General features: G+C 39.8%; 2 protein-coding genes across 5 annotated transcripts; one reads left to right on the plus strand and one right to left on the minus strand.

Annotated features, from left to right (window-relative positions):
* The first annotated feature begins 143 nt into the window (after nucleotides 1–143).
* zgc:101663 (alpha-1,3-mannosyl-glycoprotein 4-beta-N-acetylglucosaminyltransferase C) lies at nucleotides 144–19,666 on the plus strand. Of its 2 annotated transcripts, XM_050064660.1 has the most exons (6): nucleotides 144–359; nucleotides 8,982–9,080; nucleotides 9,170–9,265; nucleotides 9,382–9,532; nucleotides 13,882–14,136; nucleotides 15,288–19,666. In XM_050064660.1, exons 2-6 carry the CDS (start codon nucleotides 8,985–8,987, stop codon nucleotides 16,190–16,192), a joined length of 1,503 nt encoding a protein of 500 aa, XP_049920617.1. In that variant the 5' UTR covers nucleotides 144–359; nucleotides 8,982–8,984; the 3' UTR covers nucleotides 16,193–19,666. The 2 variants fall into 2 exon arrangements, with proteins under 2 accessions (XP_049920617.1, XP_049920618.1); XM_050064661.1 differs by lacking the exon at nucleotides 9,170–9,265 and having other exon boundaries at nucleotides 145–359.
* A 2,448-nt stretch (nucleotides 19,667–22,114) lies between these two features.
* On the minus strand, nucleotides 22,115–24,716 carry cfap126 (cilia and flagella associated protein 126). 3 transcript variants are annotated; one of them, XM_050064742.1, is made up of 5 exons: nucleotides 24,611–24,716; nucleotides 24,444–24,506; nucleotides 24,226–24,294; nucleotides 23,913–24,113; nucleotides 22,115–22,267 (listed from the first exon to the last, which is right to left on the minus strand). In XM_050064742.1, exons 1-5 carry the CDS (start codon nucleotides 24,632–24,634, stop codon nucleotides 22,175–22,177), a joined length of 450 nt encoding a protein of 149 aa, XP_049920699.1. In that variant the 5' UTR covers nucleotides 24,635–24,716; the 3' UTR covers nucleotides 22,115–22,174. The 3 variants fall into 3 exon arrangements, with proteins under 3 accessions (XP_049920699.1, XP_049920698.1, XP_049920697.1); XM_050064741.1 differs by having other exon boundaries at nucleotides 22,115–22,264; nucleotides 24,220–24,294; XM_050064740.1 differs by having other exon boundaries at nucleotides 24,220–24,294.
* Between the last annotated feature and the right edge of the window lie 1,889 nt (nucleotides 24,717–26,605).

The following is a 26,605-nucleotide window of genomic DNA, read 5'->3' on the forward strand; positions in this document are numbered from 1 at the left end:
AATGAGTTCCCTCAAAAAATACAATAACTCAGTTGCTACCAAGTGTAACGTTAGTTACGAGGCTGTTGGATTACATTCAACAATGACGACACTTGCTTCGTATCAAGCCACGGCCACCTGGCGCGCCTACCCACGCCCCTTCAGCGCGCAGCGTTGTGGATGAACCGACTGGAGTAAAACTGAGAGGATGTGGTGGCGACTGGCGAGGCTGTCACACGTGCACTTGTATTGTCATCGGGTGACTCCTGTTTTCCTCTCCGGTTACGCCGTGTCTGATTTTCCGTTCCTTTTAAGTACAACATCATAACCCGCTGACAGTAACTGCGAGACACCGTGCTGAAGCCAACAGGCAGAAGGAGGTGAGTGGACGTGCCGGACATTAGTTTCTATTTTAACAGTCGCCTAACCTTGTCTGACTCACAACACATACTTTACTATATGTAGTGCCCTGACTGTTGTTAAGCAAACTGAAGTTATTCTATTACTTCTGAGGGGAAAGTGTGGGTGTTGACTCCATATATTAGTCTCTTTTAAACTATCTTTCCTTTTAAACTTTCTGGTGAAACGTTAACCGTTAACGTAATAAGACTGTGCTACCTTAGTTAACTAATAACGAACGTTACTCGGTTAGCAGTTGAAACGAAGTAGGTCAACGGTCAAAACCGCGCCTCATTTTTATAACCTCTAAATTTAGTATCATTACATAACGATAATTCCGACTTTAATAGCTTATTTTATGGGAGGCAGATAGATAACATTGAAATAGGTGCACACAGCCACTGATAACGTATAGGCTACATGCGCAGAAGTCATGTGAAATGGACCATCAGGTAAAGTGGGACGAATGAGGTTTCACATCGTGGGCTACTTAAAATATAAGCAGCCAGTCACCAAATGTATTATTGCATCATAACTACACGTGTTTCACATGAGCTCATGATTTTTATTAGTTTGAAATAACAGGATAGGCAGAGCAAAGAGAGAAAAACAAATCACTGGTCCCAGCATGCTCATTTTCTCATTTTGAGAGTGCTGCAGCTAAAATAAAAAGGCTATAACAACAAATGGCTGAAGGATGTTGTATTTCATTGACAGTTTGATTTATAATCAAAATATTTTCCCAATCTACTATGTGTCATAAATTTATGACTTATGCTAGTGTGTTCCACCCTGTCATATTGCAAACATTTTTAGTATTTTTTTTTTCCACTTAAAAAAACCCCCCAAGATGATGCAGTGAGTCCATGTCAGCCACAATAGTCCAGAATTAGATATCACTGTTAAGCACACTCACAGGTCCATTGTAGACAATGTGGCACCAAGGAAACAGGCAGCAAAAGAACAAGGAAAGCATGGCAGAAAAAATAATTTTTAATAGATAGTTTAATAAAATGTTAAGTCACATTAATAATTTAACGAATTAATGACTGAACTGATAAATTGATTTAAACCTATAAAAAACAAATAGTCAGCTTGTCCAGCATGTTTACAATAGGCCTATTGATTAAGTTATTTTGGGCGGTGCAACACAATGGTTTGAGTTCAAGGTCTGAGAAAGAATAGTATCAGTAACATTGTTAACACTGTGCTACATTACAGAGAAATACAAAATGGTACTAATGAACCTTCATTAATATAGGCCTATATTTTATCTACAAGTGCACGTCACACTCTGAGTGAGCCGCCTGTTAATGACGCTGTGGGCTAATGGGCATATAGCTACTTACATGTTTCAGATGATACGTCATGTTTGTAGTCGACCAATGAAGGTGAGTTTACATGTCACCTTGGGTTTGTCCCTTCACCTTCTCAAAATGATCCCACACTTTGGATTTCCTGCCCGACTAATAACTGCAGCTACCAGCCCTGTAAATTAACGTGACCCCTGTCTGACTGCTGGGCGTGGCCTCTGCCTTTGTCTGTCCTTTCAAATTAAATTACCACATGGTCCAGTCATACAGGTTTTGATTTATTTTGACAAGGTGCAGCTTCTCATGTTTTTTGTTTGTTTGTTTGTTTGTTTTTGTTTAGTTTTGTTTTTTCTACGACTACAAAAAGATGAACTTCAGGCATTCATGCGTCGAGCAGGAACAGATGCGTTTGAATTCAATTAAAAAGCCTTTATTTCAAATACATGGCTGCTTACTTTAAAAACACCGACCGGTTTCAACTCTCTGGTCTTCGTCAGGGTGCAAGAGGGTGGACATGAGTCAAGCAAACATTTTATAACCTTGGTAGGAGGCATCACTCAATCTTGATATATATATATACATATATATATATATATATACACACATTATATACACACGCACATATGTATATATAAATATATACATTTTAAAAATTACATAACGATAATTTTTTTTGAATAAATAAATAAAAGTAAATAAATAAATAAAAACAATTAAAAAATAATAAATAAAAAAAATCTGAATAATGAAGATTACTATCAAAACAAATATTAACAACAACAACAAGAAGAAACAATTCACTTGTCATATAATGATATTTTTCAATTAAAGGAAGAGTGTACAATCAATTTCCTCATTTAAACCAGGATATATCATTGCATGAAGTTTGAAAATCCAAAAAGTTTCTCTCTGGAGGAGTCTACGTAACCGATCTCCACCTCTAATGGACATCTGTATTGATTATAAACTTTCTATTCTCAAGAGAGAATCATTACTTTGATATACCTCCTTGAAGTGTTTAGCCATGGGGTAGTCCTCATTCTGTGTCCTAATTGCGTATTTATCTTCTGAAAGTCTATCCTAAGGTGTCTTTTTGTGCGTCCTACATAAAAGCAGTTGCATGGGCATGTTAGGCCATATACCACAAAAGTTGTGTTGCAGTTAATAAAATTTGTTTATCAATTTTATCAATTTTATAGGTCCTTCCTGTTTTGAAATCAGTGAATGTCTTTGTTTGAACCACATTAGGACAGTGCTTGCATGTGTTGATAAGACACCTGAAAGTACCTGAGGGTTTCTTTAACCACATCATGTCCTCTTTGCCTGCTGGTAAATAACTGTGTACAAATTTTTCTTTTATATTGGGAGCTCGTTTGTATGAAATAGTTGGTAGTTCCTGAAAGACAGTTCTCAAAATGGGGTCACTTCTTAGAATAGCCCAATTGGAATGTACTGTATGATCCGTTTGATTTTCTGAGTTTGAGTGCTGTAGCATGTAACAAAAAATGTGGTGGAGCACTTCCTGTCTGTTCTGTTGCATTTGCACAATAGACCACTGCAGTTTACATGTCTGACTTTTTCTAAAAAAGCCTTGATAGCACATGGCTTGTAAGACCTTTCCCTCAGTCGTTTAGATAGACTCTCTGCTTGATTTTCAAAATCAGAGTTGGAGTCACAAATATGTCTAGCCCTTTGGAATTGTCCATAAGGGATATTGTTTTTTAAGTGTGAAGGATGAAATGAATGACAATGGAGAAGAGAATTACGATCTGTTTCCTTATGAAATAAAGTGGTGTGTAAGCCACTGGCATTGTCTTTATAAATGGTGAGATCTAGGTAATTGATTTTCTCTTTGGAGTATTTAATCTTTAGTCTTATGTTTTCATTAGTTGAATTTAAGTAATAATGAAATGATTGTAATTCAATCTCACTACCTGAAAAAATGTAAGTAAATATCATCAGTAAATCGATAATAGAATTTAATCTTGTCAAGGAAAATATTCTTTTTGGGGTTGTAAATGAATTCTTCCTCCCAAAGACAGGTGCCTTTACATTGTTTATATATTTTATCTTGAAAGAGAAAGACATTGTTTAGGACCCACTCCGAGAGAAAATCAGTAGGGGGTATGGTTTCCTGTCTACGGGATAAATAGTGTTTGCTTGCATATGCCTTCTGAATGCACAATATTAGTGTACAAGGATTCTACATCAAGAGTTACTACGTAAATATGTGTCTCCAATTTCACCAATATCTGACAGCTTGTTCAAAACATCTGTAGTATCCTGTACATAAGATGGAAGTGTATGCACAAATGGTTTTAGAAAATAGTCAATGAATTGGGATGCTGGTTCAGTCAATGTCCCATTGGCTGACACTATAGGTCTGCCAGGGGGATTGTCTCTTGGCTCCTTGTGGATTTTTGGTAGGATGTAAAATGCGGCCATTCTTGGATACTCACAATTAAGAAAGCCATACTCACATTCACTGATCCAACGTGCATCTTTGGCTCTGCTTAGGAGGGCTGTGAGGCTGCATTTCATGTTGGGAAGACGGTTAATTTGAAGTTCTTGGTAATAAATGGGGATAAAAACTGATGTGTAAAGATGCTCTATTCCTATTGACAGCAATGGTTCACATGAGGACAGAATTCAAAATTCTGTCAAAAATTCAGTTTTTTGAACATTGAAAATGTGCAAGTATATGTCTACAGTGCTGTTTACAGTCAAACATCTTGATGCACTGTACGCTCAATTTTTGATAAATCAAAAATATGTGAGGACAATTTGTGGAAGGCAGTCTGAAGATGCTCTGTAGCAAGTCTGGTGTCAATTGAGGAGATAGGTTTAAGAAGTTTTACAGTTTTTGGAAAAAAAACAACAAAAAAAACACTTCATAATTTGCAATAGCTTTAAATGTGCAAAGGTTTCTTCGGTATTAGGGCTACATTTTGGTGAAAGTTGTTTGTTGTGAATTTTCAAAGTTTTGAACTTGAAACTAGACGCTTGCTGTAGCGCCACCATCAGGACTATTGACTTGTGTTTGCAGCTGAGCAAATCTGGCGTAGGACTGGACCTTCGTGCAAAGTTTGGTGATTTTTCGCACATGAGAAGTAGGAAAAAGAAAGAACGAGCAGGAAAACAAGAGGGTCCTGGCAGGATTGCCTGCCCGGCCCCTAATGAGTCAGTTTCTGGGGACAAGCTCGACTCCCTGCTCTTTCAGTTTTGTTAAGGTTAAAGTTTTACTGTTTGCTTTAATATGTTTTAAAGTAAACAAATCCCCAGGAAGATTGTTAACCAAACGCAAACACATACAGTAACATATCTTAAAGATGCAGTCTTCATCCTACAGTCAGAGTATGAGGCTTGTCACACACACTCATACACTACACCTGTGTCTTGGTCTTTCTTGAATATTGAGGAAAAAATACAGAATTGGGTCATTAAAACTGGACATTCTGTCCGTCACCCCTCTTTCAATCTAGCCAGACATCAGTTTAGGCCATAGGCGTAATTACTTATCCCTGTAATTGTTGACATAACTTGATATGTACAACTTTAAACCTCTCTCCCATTTCCTGGTGAGTGCAGGTTAAAGTGCATCGGCAGTTTTGTGCACATAGTTGAAGTTTACCTGTGGTAAATCTTGCAGGCATTTTGAATAATATGCCATTGTTGGCAGCACAGCAACAAGCCAGACACTGGTGTGAATGCTGTGGCAGAAACCAGAGTTAGTGGACTACAGTTATCCATACATTCATTCATTTTCCGTAACCGCTTATCCTGATAGGGGTCGTCGGGGGGCTGGAGCCTATCCCAGCTGATATTGGGCGAGAGGCAGGGTACACCCTGGACAGGTTGTCAGACTATCACAGGGCTAACACATAGAGACAGCCAATTTTAGAGTCACCAATTAACCTAACCTGCATGTTCTTTGGACTGTGGGAGGAAGCTGAACCCACACTGGCACAGACGGGCTCCCCTACCCCAGGAACCCTCTTGCTGTAAAGTGACATTGCCACTGTAATACCGTGCTGCTCCATCCATATACTGTATGTACTATTATTTTATTTATCTATTTTTATTTAGTGTTAATGTAGCCCTGCTGCTTTGAATCTGTTTATATTGTTCTGAGAAATACCAAATTAATATTCCTACCAAAAACTTAAAACTACTAATTGTGCTAAATAAAGTTTAAAAACCTTCCTGTTACACTGAAACAACTTCCTCACGAACTGAAATGATTTTACAGTCACACACGGTCAGAAAGCCACACATACACAGGCACTGTGTGTAGTCTGTCAAAGGGTGTGGAGTGTGAAAATGTTCAGTGTGTGTGTGTGTGTGTGTGTGTGTGTGTGTGTGTGTGTACTTTTCAGACGGTGGGGTGGGAACATTTTCAGTGCACGTGTGCACATTGTAGATAAGTTTGTGCATGTTTTTAGTGCGTGTGTGCATAGTGTCAATGTGTGTGTGCACATATTTCAATGTTTTCCCCCTAACTGGCCTCTCATATTATTTATATTAAGACTCTGGTTATCACTAATACTTTTGTTTTGTTTAGTTGTTTTTTTAGGTTGTAACGGTAGCTTTATTATGGATATGTATTGCTTAAAAAACACTCGCCTAGCTAACACCTTCAACACACACACACACACACACACACACACCTGTTCTGTCAATTATGTTAAGGCAGCAGGATTTAATAACCACTTCTAATATGTGGTACCCAGTGTTTTGACTGTTGAGTTTAAAGCACCCTTGAGGAGGATATACTACACAGTTAATTATAGATGAGGAGGCCTGATCTATAGTTATCATCAGCAGTGGAGGTTCAGTATGCTTGTTTACAATACAAAGGAAGTTTACTTGATTGCTAAGACAGGCATTATGAAACTGAGATCCATTTGATCTTCATCGTCACCTTCTCAGCACAGCAGAGGTCTCCACTTGCAGATGTGATGACACATTCTTCATTGGCTTCACACATTTTTCAAAACAGTTAACAGATAGAAACACCCAAAACTCTACTGGATTAACTGAGTTAAACAAAACAAAAATACTATTCATAGCTGATAGAAGTAACTTGCACAATTGAAAATATCTAATGAACCTGTGTAAAACATCTCTGCACAACTCTAGTAAAGTTCAGGTGCAGAGTAGGGTTTGTAATCTCCAGTAAAATTATCTTTAGAGAACAGAATATAGTTCATGCTTTGATATACTTACTTGCCTGTTTTGCATTGCAAGTAAGGCATTTCGCAAAAATGGTTGAAGCAGTTCATACTGATAGCTCTATTTTATATTTTGCTGTCCATTGTGTAATGATTGATTTGAAGAATATATTCATTTAATCACAAGTTGTGTTTTTTGATGGAAATATTTGCTTTTGTTGCATTTTTTTAAATGTTTTTGGAGTGTTAGAGCATTTTGCAAACAGAATTTGTAATTTTGGCCAGCAACTTTTCATTTATGCCTGTGTGTGAACTGTTTTGAAAATGTAATTCCTGAATGAAAAATGTATTCAAGCAAATGAGAAAACTATTACATATTACTGTAAGCCTGTCTGCGAACCAGAAGAGGAATAGTTAGACCAGACATTAAAATTTCCTGGGCTCATTTTATCCTGATTCCTGGACTTATGAAATCTTTGCCTGTCAGTGTGTGAAAACAGAGCAGGGGGGAGTTGCCTGCCCTAGCTAACTATAAATCTAAGGGTGATCCAATCAGTTCCTTTTCTGCAATGTTTACACAGTACCTCCTGTTGTCATTTATAGTAAACTCCCTACCTCTCTTTTGTTTAATAATTCAGGCAACAGAGCCATAAGCCCAGTGCGAGACAAGAACTAGACAAGTTGAAAGAAAACACAAAGTGCACAATAGCTATGGAAATGTGTCAACATATGTATACACAGCATACATTATAATCAACAATTGGTCAAATCTAAGTGTGTGTGTTTTTTCTTTATTGTTAGCCTATAGTCTTTTGCTGGGAGCTTTTTCCAGTGTCAGGGTGCCCTAAAAGTGAATACACTTTTAGGGGATTTATTGATAATAGCAGTGTAGTTAGTCTATCGGTAATAATAACAAAATGACTATGTTTTTATATCTGTTACCTAAGACTGAGTTTAAATATAAGTAAAATTACCGCCTACAAAGTGGACGCCCAAGATTAGTGTCACCAATGCTGTATCTGACCAAATGTCTCCCCTTCTGTTCCTAAAATATGACATTGAATGATTGCCAAAAAAACATTTTATGATATCACGGTAAGGTTGACCTTTCCCCTTTTGGATATAAAATGTCATGACTGCATCAATTAATCCTATCAGCTATTTGTTTGAAATTTTGTTCTAAATAGCGTATGAATTCCTGAGTCGTTTTGTGAGGACCCAGTGACCTTGACCTTTGACCATCAAACTCTAATTAGTTATCTTTGAGTCCAATTGTGATTTGTTCCAAATTTAAATTCCCTCACTATGTTCCTGAGGTATCGTGTTTACGTGAATGGAAGAAACCAAATTTGAGGAAATTCTGTGAGAGCATCTTTAGGTATCACCGTCACGTGAATGATATGGATGCAAGGTCAAAGTGACCTTGACCTTTGTCCACCAAATCCTATGTAGTTAATCATTGAGTTAAAGTAGATGTTTGTCCCAAATTTAAAGAAATTCCCACAGGTGTTCTTGAGATACTGTGTTCATGAGAATGTGACAGACATTGTCACAGTGACCTTGACATTTGACCTTCAACCACCAAATTCTAATCAGTTTATCCTTGAGTCCACGTGGATGCTTGTGCCAAATTTGAAAAAATTCCCATAAGACCTTCTTGACGTCAAACATGATTGGAAATTCCTGGGAAGTATTTGTAAGATAACATGTTCACAGCCACGGCTATTGTCGGCATGGAGGCACAAAAACTCAACAGTATGCTGGGATAACATTGTGTAATGGTGCAAACTTTAAAAATGAGAGCCAGTGCAGGTTAGTTATGTCAGTTTAGGCTCTTCAACATACAGTCCAGTCTAACCTGTTGCTGTGTCTGAGCCTTCTAAAACATTCATTAACTATTAGCTAAATTATTTACTGACATGCTGACTGAGTTACACACCAACGTAATGGAGTATCCACTGTGTGTGTGTGTGTGTGTGTGTGTGTGTGTGTGTGTGTGTGTGTGTGTGTGTGCGTGCGTGCGTGCGTGCGTGCGTGCGTGCGTGCGTGCGTGCGTGTGTGTGTGTGTGTGTGTGTGTGCGTGCGTGTGTGTGTGTGTGCGTACGTGGGTAAATGATAGGCAATGCGACGCCATTCAAAGAAGAAGAATGTTGTTTTGGCAGTGCTGCTTCTCGTTGGGGGACTGTACTTCATCAGCCATTCGGGCCTCCTTATTGCTGTGAGTACACTTACACACACATGCACACACAATGAAAGACTTATATATCAGTCCATGAAATGTAACACTTACATTTCCGCTGCTTGCAGGAAACAAAGTATACAGCCAATTCAAACAAACATGAAAGAGGATTTTACCAGAAAGCTTCACTGCCCTTCTTTAGCTTTAAGTACAACACATCAAAGGTTGCACTTTGTTTTATTCTTTCCAATGCATGGAAAACAGTGTTGCACAACTCCTTATAACAAAACATGTTATGTATTCAATTTGTAATTACACAATAAATGTATTTGTTTTGCAGAGCCTGACAAAACTGCAAGAAGAGATACCAAATGAGTTAAGTTGGCAAGCAGAGAGGCCAATTAAGAAGGATTCCTGGGTCGATCAGGGAGATTACCTGCCTCTCAATGTGTCCTATCAGCTGCTTGCTGGAACACCACCTGCACACCAGAGTGAGTGACACACCTTGTCTGTCCCTTTTTATTACGTAAAGGTGAAATGATGTGATGGTCATTAACTTTGTGCAAAAGTTATTTCTGAGCTGTCGCAGGAAGAGACCATTGAAAGATTTAGAATCCAAAGCGATCTCTTACTGACTCATGGTAAAATTTTATAGTGGTGCAAGGTGTTTAACTGTATCACAGTGTTGGTTACACAAGGAAATCTGGAATCAGGTGACTTGTCTGCCTTTGGCAAGATGAGTCAACGGTCATGATTCATCCACGAAATCATAGGTGTTGATAATGAGTGGCTGTTTGTGTAACTAGTGGAACTCGATCGATGAACAAGCAAGTCAAGCAAAACGGGATCAGCTAGTGTAGTTTAGCTTAAGTGTTGAAAGGAATGTTCAGATAAGACTACTAATTCTACAGTGTAAAAAAAAACTTACTGAAGGTAAAAAAATAAGGTCCTGCATTCAACCTTTTCTGAAGTAAAAGTATATAAGTATTATCAGCAAAATGCACTTAAGATATGAAAAGTGAAAGTATTTATTGTGCATTAAAATGTTCCCTGTCAGTTTTTTTATTGTTATATGTGATGTTTTGGGAGTAATATCACTGCTGCATTTATGTGTATGTTACATTTTACTACTGTAGAGGTTGTGCTGATTTTAACTCTATAATTTATATGTCCTGTTGGGTAGTTTAATCTACAGCAATGCATCGTATTCTATAAGATCATGATATTTTCATAGGGTTGCACTCCTGTGAGAACCACATTTCTCTAAAAAGTCAGCTTTAACCCAGTACCAACTAGTATCTAGTAGTATGCCAAGATGCCACTTAAATGTTTGAAAGTATGGCTATACTACAGACCACTCCATTAACACTATTGATATCAAATGAAGCACTCTAGTGGTATAACTTTAAGGGTACTAGTATTTGTACTGGTATCATAATTTTTTAATAACCCAGCCCTAGTGACGGTGCATTTTCCAGCTGATCCAAGAGGATTTTTGCAGTGTTTATTTAGCTTAAGAAGTAGGAGAATTTTCTCAGCCCATAAAGAAACAAACATTTCATCCTTCAGTCCATCAAAAACATTTAAAATCAACACATCTAGAGATACATGGTTTTCACTGGACAGAGAGGATATGAAAATAATTAAAAGTATAAGTACTGAGAATGTATACCGTAAAACTTCAATTAGTAGCCCAGGCTATTATTTGCTCAAATCACTGAACTTAACAGGCCTAATTTTTTTTATATTTTATTTTATTTTTTCAAAATACACAAAGCACACAGTCACAAATTGACAATACACAAACACCAATTTTACATTGCAAACGCTTCAAAAATAAATTAACAGACAATGAAATAAATTGGCACTTAACGATGCAAATAAAAATGTAACTAATAAAACTAAGTACTATACTACAAAAATGTTGGGGAAAAAAAGAGAGATAGGGTAGTCTTATTCACAATTACATGGTCTATTTTAGTACTAGTGTGACAAAAATAGAGAGAACATGCAGAAAGTCATTCAACCACATGGGATGGGAGATTTTCCATATAGTTAATAAAGGTTTGCCATATTTTATATAAAGAGTGTATCTATTCCTTAGTGAGTAAGTTATTGTCTATAGAGGTATGCAAATTTTCACTTCTGAGAGCCACAACCCAACAGGTAATGGGAGATTTGACTTCCACCTCATTGCAATACATTTTTTGGGAACAGCCAATAGGATTTCTGTTAGCTTAATGGAATGGCTATGTCTGATATTAGAATTTAAGAGGTTGCCCAAAAGGTATACCTCTGGATCAATTGGGAAAGTGACTCCATGGATTGTGGATAAGCAATCACAGATCCCCTGCCAAAAGCCTTGTAGTTTACTACACTGCTAGATGAAATGCAGGAAAGTGCCCACAGTTAGACCACATCTAATGCTCATAGGGTGTTCCTATTTATGAGGACAACACATTTGCAACCTCACAATAAACCAACTTACAGAGGTTCCTGTTTCACCTTATGTTATGCATATACTATAAATGCCTTAACCTAAAATGTGATAGAAGTGAACAAGCAACTGAACAAGGTCAGCCTAAAAGTGGCAACAGTATAGTGTCCTATGGAAATAGATGACTGAGAATATAAACTATAAGAATGAAAATAGACCCACGCAAAAGAGAATGGTCAAGATGATCCCAACTCTGTAATTTGTAGGGTCAAAATCACACCGAAGGTCTGAAGAAAAAAGGATTGCAGTGGGGCCTGTGTGCAGCCATTACAGTAAATGGTCTTAGAATGATCACTGGCTCAAACTGAAATGCTAAAATAATAATAATAATAATAATAATAATAATAGGGGGGGGGTTAAGTGTTCTTGCTGTATCAATATATATATGGCCTCATATAAAACAGGATTGGAGTAAAATCAACACACCTGATATATTAGTATAATAGTGAAGACTTAATGTCACTTCTGTTACTATAGGTCACTGAAAGTAATGCAGTCACAAAGCTCAGACAACATAAATACCTTGAAATTAGAGTCCGCAGCTGGAAAGCAAGCACCTGTAGGAAGCAAGTTGTAGTCTTTAATGTCCAAATCAGCTGATCCCAAGACTAAGAAGAAAAAGAAAAAAAAAGGCTACATGGACAACAGTCCTATTTAACAGAGCTGTGTCATTCACAAATTATTTAAACCATTCAGTGTAGAATGCCTTGGCTTCTTTGGGTGTGTTGGAAGTTAGATTTTCTGCCTGAAGTGTACGCCTTTGTGGTACAGCAGACTTTTTTTTTTTTTTTTTTTTTTTTTAAAGATTATTTTTTTGGGCTTTTTGCCTTTAATATACAGGACAGTATGAAATGGGGAGACAGAGAGAGTGGGGGGGGGCGACATGCAGCAAAGGGTTGCAAGCCGGAGTCGAGCTCGCGACCGCTGCCGCGAGGCATCACCTCTATACATGGGGCGCCGGCACTATCCACTAAGCTACCGACGCCCCTACAGCAGACTTTTAACCTCATTAAACACAGCACATTTTTCAGACAAGGCTGCACTGATGTAGATGTAAGAGTAATAGAGTTTTGAATCAAAGTTGACATATCCTCCTTGAGACTGGTATGCTGTTTAGCCAACTCTGCCACCAGCTTGTCCATGGAGAGGCAGCCGCTTCCACAGCCGTTTTCTTTATCCAGTCTGGCCTCGTTAGCAGCCGTCGTTGTGGTTAGCTTGTTGCTAGCTGTGCTTGTGGAGAGTGGTTGTATAATAATTTGCTTTAATGTTTGTGATCGCTCATTTTCCTCTTCAGTGTTGTATTTAGGCCTATGAGTTTCAACTTGCTGCAGCATAAGTGGTTTATCAATGTAAAAAGGTATTAATGTGACAGGCAAGCCCACTACCTCATGTCTCTCACCTACACCGCCATGACAGAAAGTCAACAGGCCTATATTTGGGACAGGTGTCTTCTATATGGGACAGGTCTTTATTCCTTTCACAGAAAACTGTTGCTCAGCAAAGATGGTAAAATCTAATCAAATTGTTTATTTAAACCAATATGAATATTACCTGTTTAAGAATTAGGCTTCAGGCAATATATCAATCATGAATCATTTATTTGATCAAGCACCAAGAGGCAGCACATCAGAGAGAGGCACCTGGCATACCGACACAACACAACTTTATCCTGTTAAAACAATACTCACAACTTGGATTGATTTTTATGAAAATCCCTCTTGATTCTTTTTTTCACATAATTTGAGGTAGCCAAAAAACTGGTTTTATACATCAGAGGAACTTCTATTAAAAAAAAAAAAGAACTGCTTTGCATCCAGACCAGGTGTCTAATTGAGACAGGTGTGTATTTGTCAACATGTGTAGCCACACCAAGCTAGATAAAAGGACTAGGCTTTTAACTGAAGTTTTACCATTCTTAAATATAGCACTTGAGTACGTAGGTACTTTTCAGCACTGGGCCGCACTCAGAGTGTCATCTGAGAATGGCACAAGTTCTGCAGAGACGTGACATCATCCGGCAAAGCGCTGTTGTTTTAACATGGCTGATTTGGGTTTGAACACCCACTAAGCAAATACAATGTAGATTAAGTGCTTGGGTGGGAGTAGGAGTCAAGGACAGTATAAAGGTACATTACACAATGGTTAGAGAATGGTGTCACCTAACAGAGGGCCCAGTTGAGTTATGACTTCCTGATACCCCCTGCATGGCCTAAGGATAGGCCAAACATGTTTTACTGTAACATGAGTACTGGGCCTCCATAGGAATGCTCACCCAACAGTCTGATGTTACTGAATGATATAACAACCTCACACATCTCACTTTTCTGTCCTGACATGTTTCAGGGTATTTATCTGTTGGATTATCATCGGTGAAGAGGAAGAAGGGCAGCTATCTAATCCCCACCTTACAGTCCCTCTTCTCCCAGTCATCTCCTGAAGAGCACTCCTCCATGGTGGTGGTGGTGCTGCTGGCCGACTTCGATGTCAGCTGGAGAGTCAGTACAGTGAAGGAGATCAAAACTGCATTTCCCTCTGAGCTGGAACAAGGCCAGCTACTGGTCCTCCATGTTCCTCAGGATGTGTACCCTTCTGTTACAGGTGTAGTGCATGTTCATTCACATATGGGTGTAATTTCAATGGGAGGGGGTGCAGGGGACATCATGCCTCCCCTGCACTTTTACAGAAGACAGTATTGAACCCCTCCACTTTATACAGTCTGAAAGCTAATATTATATATATACATATATAATATATATATATATAGCTTCTGAAAGCTAATATTATATGCCCAAAGACCACAAGGAAACAGTGCCTAATCAAGCTCCTAGTCCTCCCAGCTCCCCCTCCCCCCTAACCCATTCAAGCTGCCAACTAAGGACATAATATGAATTTATATTTTGAAAATGTCTCATTGCATGATGGCCAGAGGCTTTATATTTTTAGGTTGACCATCTGTCCATATGTCTGTCCCATTCTCAAAAATGTGATATCTCAAGAACGCCTCAACAGAAATTTTTCAAATTTGGCACAAACGTCTACTCGTACTCAAGGATGAACTGATTACATTTTTGCGGTCAAAAGTCAAAGTTCAAGGTCACTGTGACGTGGTTCCTTTCATTCTTGTGAGCACAACATCTCAGGAACATCTTGAAGGAATTTGTCAAATTTTGCACAAATGTTTACTTGGACTCAATGATAAACCGATTGGATTTTGGTCAAAGGTCACTGTGACCTCATAAAACATGTTTTAGCCATAACTCAACAATTCATATGCTGATTATGACAACATTTCACAGAAATGTCTAATAGGATATAATGATGAAATGATGACATTTTGTATAAAAAAGGTCAAAGGTCAACTCTTTTCTGGCCATTGTTCATCACTGTAATACAGAAACAGAAGGGGAGATATTTAGTCAGATACTGAATTTGTGACACTAATTTCAGGTGTCCACCTTGAAATTGTGGTGATTGCATAGATTATCTGGGCCACTGAGGGGACGCACACAAGTTTTAAAATATGTAGATTCTTTGCAGCAACATTCATGTCTACTGTCATGGTTACAGATGACCCCATCCTCACCACACCCCCTAACCATGTCTAGACACAGGCTGTGTCTATATGTGCCTGTACTAACTGTGTCTCCCCAGCCTTTGAAATCTAAATTCCACTCCTGCATTCACATCCATGTCTAGTATTTTTTGTTGATGCCGTGATACTGATACAACTCTCTTTGGCTCTCCTGCAGGTCTAAAGAGGAACTACAATGATGCTCCAGACAGGGTATCATTCCGCTCCAAGCAGAACCTGGATTACTCCTTCCTGGTTCACTACAGTGCCGGTCTTGGCCGATACTACCTCCAGCTGGAAGATGACGTCTTCTGTGCAAAAAATTTCCTGTCCACTATCAAAAGGCATGTTAAGGAGCAAGAGGCGAAGAAGACCACCTGGACAATGCTGGAGTTCTCAGCCCTCGGCTACATTGGGAAACTCTACAAATCAGAAAATCTTCCTCTTCTGGCTCGCTTTCTCTTCCTCTTCTACCAGGAAATGCCCTGCGACTGGTTGATGTCTCACTTCAGAGTGTTGCTTACTCAGAAAGAGCCAATCATCTTCAAACCCTCGCTATTCCAACACATGGGGACTTTCTCCTCATTCAAAGGGACATACAACAAGCTTAAGGACAAGGACTTTGAGGAGGACTTCTATAGCAATCCCTCAGCTGTGGTTTATTCTAATATGTCCACTTACAAGGAACATGTCCCCAAACTGGCGTGGGATGCTGGAGAGGGATATTTCTGGGGACGCTCCCCGGAAAGTGGAAATCACCTGACTGTGGTATTCAGAGACCCTACAGTAGTGACAGGGATACTTGTAGAAACGGGGTCAGGTGGCAAAGACCTCCTAGAGTCAGCTCAGGTAGAGATAGGTCATGACGTGATTACCACGGAGAAACAGGAATTGTGTTGTAAAGAGTTCCAGTCAGTGGGGACATTAGAGAATGGGAGGTTTGAGATGCAAGAGGTGGACAAAAGGTATAGCTCTGCCTCTTCCTGTCTGAGGATAAAAATCACAGCTGGACAGAAGGATTGGGTGATCATTAAAAAAATCAGGATCACAACAAAGCTGAGTACACCTCCACACCCAGCTTAGGAGTGAAACTTTCCTGCTAGATGAAGAATTTGTCTTTATTTGATCTGCTGAACCTTAAATGCAGACCGAATGTATGACTTTGTGCCTTGGTAAACAGTGTCATTGATGAAACAACAACCCAGTCCTTAATGAACTGGTTTGAAGCATCTGTCAATATGAACATGTTTGATGATAAGCTTTGTGATAACTTATCACATCTCTTCAACATGAGGAAATTTGCAATGATAAAAGTTCATATCAGCTACAGTAAAAGCAGGCAACTCCAGGGGCCAGATGTATGAACAACGTGTATGCACCAAACTATGCTTACCGGTATTCCCATGCATAAGCTGGTATTTATGAAGGAAGAATTTGCAGTGAGAATGTGCATAGCTCCTTCAAAGAGTGATATAGTGAAGTGGAAATGAAAAATGAGGCACAGAATGTAACATACAACAAAATAGCCAGTTTCACAGAGTTTGATTGCTTATCATATTTTTTGCTATTCTCACACGCGCGCACGCACACACACACACACACACACACACACACACATCTATATTGAGATGTAAATGGTAAATGGACTGCATTTGTATAGCGCCTGTCTAGTCATCCGACCACTCAAAGCGCTTTTTACACTACGAGTCACATTCACCCATTCACACCCACATTCATACACTGGTGGCCGAGGCTACCATTAAGGTGCCACCTGCCACTAACAACACTTTAACACACTACACACCGCTGGAAGCATCATTGGGGGCAATTTGGGGTTCAGTATCTTGCTCAAGGATACTTCGACATGCAGACTGGAGGAGCCGGGGATAGAACCGCTGATCTTCCGATTGGTGGACGACCTGCTCTACCTCTGATGGACAATTTACCGTTTTCAAACTGCACTGTAAATAGTTTAATTAGTGTACTGCATTTTTCTACATTTTCAGACCTTTATATTGTTTGACATTTGTTTTTTCATTTTATCTTTATAATATATATATATTTTTTTATTCTCTGTGAACTGCTTGGATATCACTGTTAAATAATTGCTGTTTTCAGACCTTTAATGAAGTCTGAAACATCACTGTTGATAGTTTATAGAGAAAGTGAAGTTGACGTCAGGCTGTATTAAATGTTTTGGACAGGGGTACCGTCTTGTGAGAATTGCACTGTTACCTGTACCTGCTACAGTGGTCAAGCAGGTATTTGGACAAACCATAGACTGTAAAAAAGTTAGGTATTTTGGCCATCCCGTAACCTCAAGCCTCAATAAAATGTAAAGGGGTGAGTCATAAGAAAATTCCCCTACGATGCAGTTGTCATGAATTTTGAAATTGGCTTTAGAGACTAAAACTGTTTTTTGTACCAGGCCATAAACATGTTTATTTCTGCTGTAAAGTTGGGCATTTTAACATGGCGGTCCATTGGGATTATCTCACTTTTTGGAGCCAGCCTCAAGAGACCGTTAGAGGAACTGCAGGAACTTTTTGGCACTTTGATGTTGGCTTATTTTTCAGTTCCAGAGGTTGCCACTTGGGACAAACTCATCAGGATAAACAACATAGAACCATATGACTTGGCAGCCCAACACTGCAGCCCCTATTGCACTACCTCCACTCACATACACAGACATTGTAAACTATCTCATTTTTGGACTGAGTGCACATAGTTTGGTACAAGAGATAACAGGATGAGTACCTCACATGATGGCAACCCTGTCCTACTTGATGTGATGTACCTGTCCATTCTCTATAGATGATTAGTAACTAACCCTGTGGGTGCTATAAATAACTGCAGCTGTGCATAATATTGGTACAAAAGGATGGCTGCTCTGGTGCGGGAGGACCTTTCCGACTGTGACCCCCTTTATACCTTGCACTTAAATGTGGCTTGTATCCAGCTTGTACCTAGATATGATTTAACCTGATTACATTTACACTTGGTATTAATATGTGTCTTCGGTGTCCACATTGAGATCCAATCGCTGTGTTCAGTTCAAACAACTGAATGGTTGTAGCCGTTCCCACCATTTGCTTAGTCAGTTGCGATATGAAATGCCACATTTTGCTTGTATACTTTCGTCGGACCAAACAGAAAGCAGACACTTATCTCGTCCTGACTCCTTCCACAAGTGTCTTAAAGGTTTAGTGTAGTGTGTCGAATTTAGTGGCATCTAGTTGTGAGGTTGCAGATTGAGACTACTGAAAACTTCAAAGTGTGTGGGAGAACTACAGTGGCCAATGGAAAACATTGTATTGCTAGTAGCTTAGCTCCCTAACTGGCTAATGGCAGGTACATCACTGGTATGGTACAGTCACACGCATTTTCTGTTTGTATTTACGGCCATCTAGTTGTTGTGTGTGGATTGAAAACACGATGGCATTTACACTTGTGTTCAATGTGTTAACAATCAGTCAAACCACCTCTGGAGGTGGTTTGACTGATTGGATCACAAGCCACCCTTAGTGTATTTTGGGTGCGTTTACACCTGAATTTTCATGTGGTCAGCCACTATTGGACATCAGTCTGATCACCCAAAGTCTATTTTAATGCAAGGCATAAGGGGATCTTCAAGATGAGAACAAGTATTTAGAGATTGTTCTGATTTTCTGGCTCATGCTTCAGGCATCTAAGGGATCCAATGGTCCAGCCGGACCCAGAGAAACCATGCAGTTTCTACAGGATCAGTCTTCAGGTTTCTAAAACTCTTGGGTTCCTTGCAACAGACACATTTCATGGGTATCTGGCAGGCAGGTCTGGAATATCTCAGACAACATTAAGCCATGTCATGCCCATCATGTGTGTTCTGGCCTCTGTTGCTAGCCAGGAATGCACTGTCCTTCTCACATGCTAACAGAATCTGGAGCCTGCCTCCCTGGGATTGGTCCCTACTGTTGGAGATTTTCCTGTTCAGAGGGGTTTGGCCTTTCCAGACTTGCTCCATTCGGGCCATGACCTTTTCCCCTCGCTCTGAAATCACCAGTCCAGTCCACCTAACCAGTGGTTGTCTTCTCTAATCACTGAGATTGAAACAACATTGAACATTCACAAACAAACTGAACATTTCACCACTGTGCCTCTTAAGAGATATTGGTAACTGGGATGCTCTGTACTTGATCTTGTGTTTGGATTTTGCAATATAACAGGCTATTAACAAAGAGACCAGTTCTGTGATTTTGGGACTAGGCAGGGATTAGTTTGTTTTTGTTTGTTTGCATTTTTTGTGTGTTCTTATATGAACAGTTTTCATTGCTCCTTGATACAGGCAGGTACTTTTTTTGCTTGTATTTTCTTTGTTTTTTTGTTTTTTTTGCCAGCTAAAGAGAAATAAAATTTAGTTAGTGGAGATTGTTTTATTCTTTAAGTGGTTCAGCGCCATTCGCTGCCGTTTTCTTTATGTGCCAGCCTCAGTTGATTTATCTGTGATTGTGCTCTTGTCTTATATTTCGTCACTTATTTTTTGTGCACCTTTGACAATAAATGACAATCTACACCTGATTACACTCTCTTATATTCTTCCCTTATCCCCATAGGGACGTAACAGTGTGGGATGGCATTATTAGTCTCAGGCAGAGGTACAACGTTGCACATCTGATTCCTATACACTGCAGGCGAGCAGGCCAATTGCAGCAAATCACAGCAATGCTCAGTTTTCCAAATGTATTCAGAGCAATTGACTGCACACGTTACAATAAGGGAACCTCGGTAGGATGATGTATTTGAAAGCAGAAAGCACTTTCATTTTTTCAATATCCAAATCATTTTAGATGTGCAAATGGTATTGACAAATGACTCGGCTCAACCCATGACTCGTTTATACTGTCACAAATCAGAGTAGGGAGAAAACTTATGTAGGTCCTGATAGATGGCTCCTTGGTAAGATATTGCTATGAACACTTTGAAATAAATGCATAGTATTACGGTTTGGTAGCATGCAGTTTCAAATCTGTTGTGGCTGGATGCACCTTCATGTATATTGTGATATCAACCAGAAAAGCTGTGTAAGATTATCCGGGCATGTGCTGTGTTGCAACATGGCACAAATGAATGGTGTTTCCTCCTGAGCACCGATGACCATCAGTAACCTGAGGGCCCCACATGAGCCAGCTCAAACAGCTATCTATGAAAGATATTATTTAATAAACTCTACTTAAATCTATTTCATAAAACAGACAACATACTATATTCCATCTGTGTCTCCCTCCTGGTCATCAGCAATTCCAAGCAAAGCTGTGTGGCCCAAAATAGAGGCTATGTTTTCATCTGCTGTAGATAACTGATACGCTTTTTTGCTTGTTCGTAATCTTTTGTTTGTTTTTTTAACCTCTGCCAGGGCCCTTTGTTATGAACTTACAGAGTTGACAGACTCTGTTACTCTTCTACATTCAGTAGTTTTTGTGATTCAAGAACTGAAACCACCAAATAAAACTTATTCAATGAGCAACTTCTCTAATGATTCTCAATTCCACATCCACGCTTCTGAGATTTATATACATGGCTTCATAAATCTGACTAAAAGAATGCCTATACACACTTGTTCCTGTGTGCATACACACAATTGTAGTTGTGAATCTACATACAGTTATATGCATCTGGCCTCGTGTATCCCCATGAAATAAATGCATTATGTATCTGACTGACAGTTTAGGACACACACATACTAGAGGTGGTTATTTATTTTGTGCATTGCTTTTAAATGTTGAGGTGTAGAGGAGGGAGGAACTGACTGAAACTCATGTTTGTATGTGTGTATGAAAATTAGTCATTAGGACAGGGTCATTCTGTGTTATTCAGAATTGTAAAATATGGAAAAATATGGAAAACAGAGTTAGACTATATGATTCAATGTCCTTTATCTGAACACACGTTACTATGACAACTAGACTGCAAAAAAATAATGGAAGTAGCTATCCTGACATTACCCTTTGCTTTGTGGATTCCTGTTTTCAAGCCTCAAGTTCAGCATTTTGGCTGTCACCATCTTGAATTGTTGGAGCCAGAAGTCATCACATTTTTTTTTACAAGAGGTGGAGCTCTGGAGGAGTGAGGGGTGGATGTGACTCATAGACTGTGGTGATGCCTTGCAGATGGCCTGTTACTCAAAGCTGCCACATCAATGATGATGCAAAACTTTAAGCCTTTATATGTAAATGGGCGAGTTATACAAATTCAGCCATCTGTACAGTTGTCATGAATGGATATATTAGGTATACAGACCAAAACTGTTTGTTTTACCAGGCTGTTTATTTCTGCCGTAAAGTTGAGCATTTTATTATAAGGGTCTATAAAGAGTGACTGGCTTCTGGAGCCAACCTCAAGTAGTTGTTCAAAGAACTGCACTATTTTTCACATTTGCACTGGCATCAACACTAGACATTGCTGCTTGGCATGATCAAACCTAGAGCCCTGCAGTGTTCTGGATTTTGCTCATGCCTCCACTTTGGCTGTAAACTACAATTTTATTGCACTAATAAAATAGGAGCATGTCTGTGCTCTTGAAAGTCCAGTCCATGATGGTCAAACACAGAATTAGGAAATTCATGTTGATGTTATGGTCTTTGTATTCTTGGAGAACAGGCACAATGTTGTAATTTCCACATTTTTCCATTTATAATCAGTGTTCTCCTTTCTTCCTGCCAGACAGTATACAGATTACGATTTTCTTCTTTATTATTATCATGCTGCAAAATGTTGTTAAACTTATCTCAGAATTTGAGAGAGTACCAAATCAAACCATGGACTAAGAAACTTCCTATTTTGCAATGTTTATTGGCATTGGAGCTCATATTGTACTCTGGTCAGCTTACAGAACTGACAGGTATTTAAGAGACAACTGATAAACGATCATACATCAAACATCTATAATAAAAAGATATTTTAACAGAAGCCCCCCCCCATGGCTGATTGTGAGTAACAATCAGCCATGTTAAGATAAGTCCAAACTGGTACAGTTCAAAGGCGTTTATTTCTGTAGTTTTCTTTCACCCACGAAGAATTAAATGAAGTTCACTGGTCTTGCCACTCCTCTTTGTCTCTCTGCTTGGATGATGACGGTGCTTCTTGGCTGGCTACTTCCACTGACAGGGCAGCACCATCCTGCTGGAAGAAACATAATGCAGTATATAGTGTAGTAAGACACTATAACATATTCATATATTAATAAATTATGATATACCATGACATAGTATAGAAGATAAAGTAAAAGGTGCATTATATAGCTGCAGTATTCAACTGAATATGTGTGTGTGTGTGTGTGTGTGTGTGTGTGTGAGAGAGAGAGAGAGAGAGAGAGAGAGATTTGGGAAGGAAGGAAAGAGGAAAGGGGTGGTGAAGCTGGCAATCCGCAGTCTCAACTGTTGTTTTTCAGTCTGATGGCAGCAGGCACTAATGAGCACCTGAAGCACTCAGATTTGCACCTGGGTGGGATGATCTGGTGGCTGAATGAGCTACACACGTCTGCACATGAGCCTCTCTGCCACAGCTCGTCACAGAGAGGGTGAGAGGGGTTATCCAGGGTGGCTTTGATCTTATCTTTCACCCTCCTCTCTGCCACTGACTCTACACTGTCCAGTTCCAGCCTGACCACAGAGCTGGCCTTCCTTACCAGCTTGTTGAGTCAGCACATCACAGCAAAGAACAGAGCGCTGGATACTATAGACCGCTTACGGATCTGCAGGTGTGTGTTGCTCACACTGCAGGATCTGCTCTGTGGCTTCCTGTTTCTCTTTTTTGTTTATTTGGACCCCAAGGCACCTGCATGAGTCCACCCTCTCCACTTCCTCACCCTGTGTGCTAACAGGGGCCCACCTGTTCCTCTGGTGGTCCACCACCAGCTCTTTGGACTTGTTAATATTGAGCTTCAGGTGATATGTTATTGCACCATGTGACAAAGTTCTCTATCGATATTCTGGACTCCTCCTTCTTGTCTTTATAGATGCATCCAACAATGGAGGAGTCATCAGAAGAATTAGGGTACCAGTACAGTTCCTAAAGGTACACCAGTGTTGCTTTTTACCACCACAGAGGCAGTTACCCACTCTGACATACTGTGGGCAGCTGGTGAGGTAGTTCATGATCCAGCAGGCAGAGCCAGGGTGCAATTGCATCACTAGAAGCTTATCCCTTAGAAGACAGGGCTGGATGGTGTTGAAAGTGCTAGAGAAGTAAAAAAAAACAACAACAACAACAACAACATGACTATCACAGTGCTTCCTATCCCCCTTCTACAGGTGTGAGAGGGTCTTGTGAAACAAAAGATTATCCCCCACTCCAATGTGTAGCTCAGCGGGTCCAGGAAAGCAGATAGCAGGCTCCTCAGGCACCACAGAACCAGCAGAACAGGTCTGTAGTCAGAGTGAGAGGGACAATGCAGGAAGTCTTTCACAGTTTAGGCAACTTCCTTAAAGTCAAGGAAAGATTAAAGAGGCACTGAAAGACTGCTGCAAGCTGCCCAACACACTTTAACTATCCTGGGATTGATGTTGTTAGGCCACTGGTTTTGTTTGTTCAGAGCCTTCAGAGGAGAGACAGCTTCTTTTCATCCTGGCTGGGGTTATGGGTGGGGCTGGGAGAAACTTAAACAAAAACTTAAAAAGCAAATCTAAATATTATACAGTAACTTTCATGATCGGCACACCCTTGAAACAACCACCCATCAAACAGTACTTAATCTTGTGAAAAGATAAGGCAGGATCAAAGTATATCCTATGCTTGTGTGTGTTACCTGCTGTTAACCGAAACTCACCTGCTCACCAACATCCTCCGGCCTATCTGTGTCTGTGCTGCCGCCATGTGGCTGAGATTTGCCAGTATGCTGTGGGTCAAAGCCCCAGGACCTCAGCCTGTTGAGACCCTCCACAGAACGGCTTGTAGCATTGATGCGGTGGGCTGGGATACGAGCAGGCAGATCCCAGGTCCCCTTAAAGTCTGGCCATGCACTGCCCCTCTATAGCATCATACACACAGTCATACAGTGGAATGGAGTCATTCCTAGATTCACAGTAACAGCAGTTTTTAATTAAGAAAGAAAAAGAGGTTGGATATGCTCTAACTTTTACCACTCCTGGGAGCAGATGTCCTCTATCGTCAGCAATGAAGGTGGTGTGACCCTCATGTGCAGTGGGTCTCTACACACACACACACACACACACACACACACACACACACACACACACACACACAGTAGATCAAATCTTCATCATCAAATTTTCAGATGACAATGCTGCCATGCAACAGGAAATACAATCAGTACCACAGCATATATGACGTTAACTACCTCTTTGAAGTTCTTTGTCTTGCACCAGTTCTGCAGCCTGCGCGGTTTGAAGGCACTGTCATACTGAGGATACAGTAAACTAGGTTATAAGTAAAACGGTACCGCAGAATGTGTCACTTATGTTCCCATTTTTTTTTTATCACAGACAACGCACACACTTAGGTTACCTGATTTGCTGAGTAACTGCACATTTCTGCGTCTGTCTACAGCTTCCGCGTCTGTTTTTGTTGACTCGTTGTTGCCTAGCAACGCAATCACACTTACTTCTCCTCTCCTCCTTTCCAGACTTTTCCCAAGGAAACTAAAATTTTTATAGGTTCATTGACTTTTTCTAGACAGAAAATTGCAACACCATGCCAAAAAATACAAAACAAAACAAAACTTTTTTTTTTCCCGGAGGGGCTGTATTTATTTATTTTAAATTATCACACATTTGCATTATGTTTTTCTATTATTTCTTACACACAACTTTATTTATACAGCACATTTCAAAACAAAGGCACTATAAAATAAAAGCCGAACTGAGGGACAAAAATGATCATGGGCAGAAACATATTAGAAAGAATAATGATGTGAATCAGAGGCAAAGAACAAAAAAACATGCCGATTAAATGAAATATAGAAAAAATAAAAAAAATAAAAGCAGTAAATGCTATCAATAATAATAATAAGCCGGTTCAAAACCATATATAAAAGCTAAATAAAAATGAATGAGTTGGTGGACTGTCTCTGTAGGTAGTTACATGCTGTTCAAATACCAATTTGGGGGGTGTTAAGTTTAAGGATAGGAGTGATAAAGGCTTAAACACCGTCAAGTTGTCCGAAGAGATTAAAAACAGAATGGGACCTGTATTGAATGCGAAAATGATGTTGAATGGAAATGTTCTAATTTTCTGTAAAACTGAAGCTCAAAGAGAGAAGGCAATGAAAGCTCGCTACTTGCTTAACAGGCCCATTGAATGCTTTATGCTTGACGGCAATATGCAAAATGTGAAGGGAGTGATTTATGTTAGCCCTGACATATCTGAAAGCGCTATAGTTTCTAACCTACAGGGAACTGAGATTGAGGCTGCACGCAGGTTGAGAGAGAGAGGGGACGGCAGTGTTGCTAACATTTAAACAACAAGTGAAGGAAATGCCATCAAGAGTGTATTTGGGATTCTTAAGCTTCCAAGTGAGGGAATACAACCGTCCTCCATTGCGCTGTTACAAGTGTCAGCGTTTTGGGCACACAGCAGCTGCTTGCAGAGGAGTTAGGAGGTGTGGAAAGTGTGGAGGTGACCATGAGTTTGCTCAGTGTCAGGCAAGGGAGGCCAAGTGTTATAACTGCTATAAGGGCTCTCTATGCTAAACCAGTGGTGGAGGAAGAGGCAGCGCAGGCAATGAAGAAAGAGTCATTTCTAGCATTTATGGTAGATGTTCTGTGGGCAGCTAAGAACCAAACGAGGAGGTCAGATATGATCAAAGTAGTGATAGATGCAGCGGAAAGGTTCCTTGAGGAGGTGAAAGTAGGCCCAGAGCAGTTACACACGTTCATGAGACAGAAGGTGGAAACACAAGAGAGGGATAGAGTTGCAGAAAGGGAAAGAAAGAGTACAGACAGAAGTGAATACTATGAAGAGGGAAGCATGGACGCACATGAGGATGGTGATGATGATGATTAGCCTGCTAATGTTTTACATATTGCAGTGGAATGCAAGAAGTTTAATTGCGAATGGGCAGGAACTCAAAAGATTTGTGGACGCATTTAAAGATAAACCAGAGATGCTGTGTATTCAGGAGACTTGGCTTAAGCCTTGTTTAGACTTTGTGGTGCCGGGATATGAAAGTATCAGACAGGATAGACATGAGAAGTCAGGAGGGGGTTGTGCAACGTTCGTAAGGTCAGATGTACAGTATCAGCGGGTGGAAATCAAGTCTTCACTAGAGTGTGTTGTAGTAAGGGTGTGGGAGAAGGATAGATGGGTGAATATGGTGAATTTCTATAATCCATGCTTGCCAATTAATATAAGTGAAATGGAAGAGGTTATGGAACAAATAGGGGAGCCGGTCATCTGGCTCGGTGACTTTAATGCACACAACCCTCTGTGGGGCAGCAGGGTAAGAGATGGTAATGGGAGCACTGTGGAGGAATTTATGGACAGGTATGGGTTGGTATGTGT

The sequence above is a fragment of the Epinephelus moara genome, chromosome 16, assembly GCF_006386435.1.
Source record: "Epinephelus moara isolate mb chromosome 16, YSFRI_EMoa_1.0, whole genome shotgun sequence".
NCBI classification, from domain to species: Eukaryota; Metazoa; Chordata; class Actinopteri; order Perciformes; family Serranidae; genus Epinephelus; species Epinephelus moara.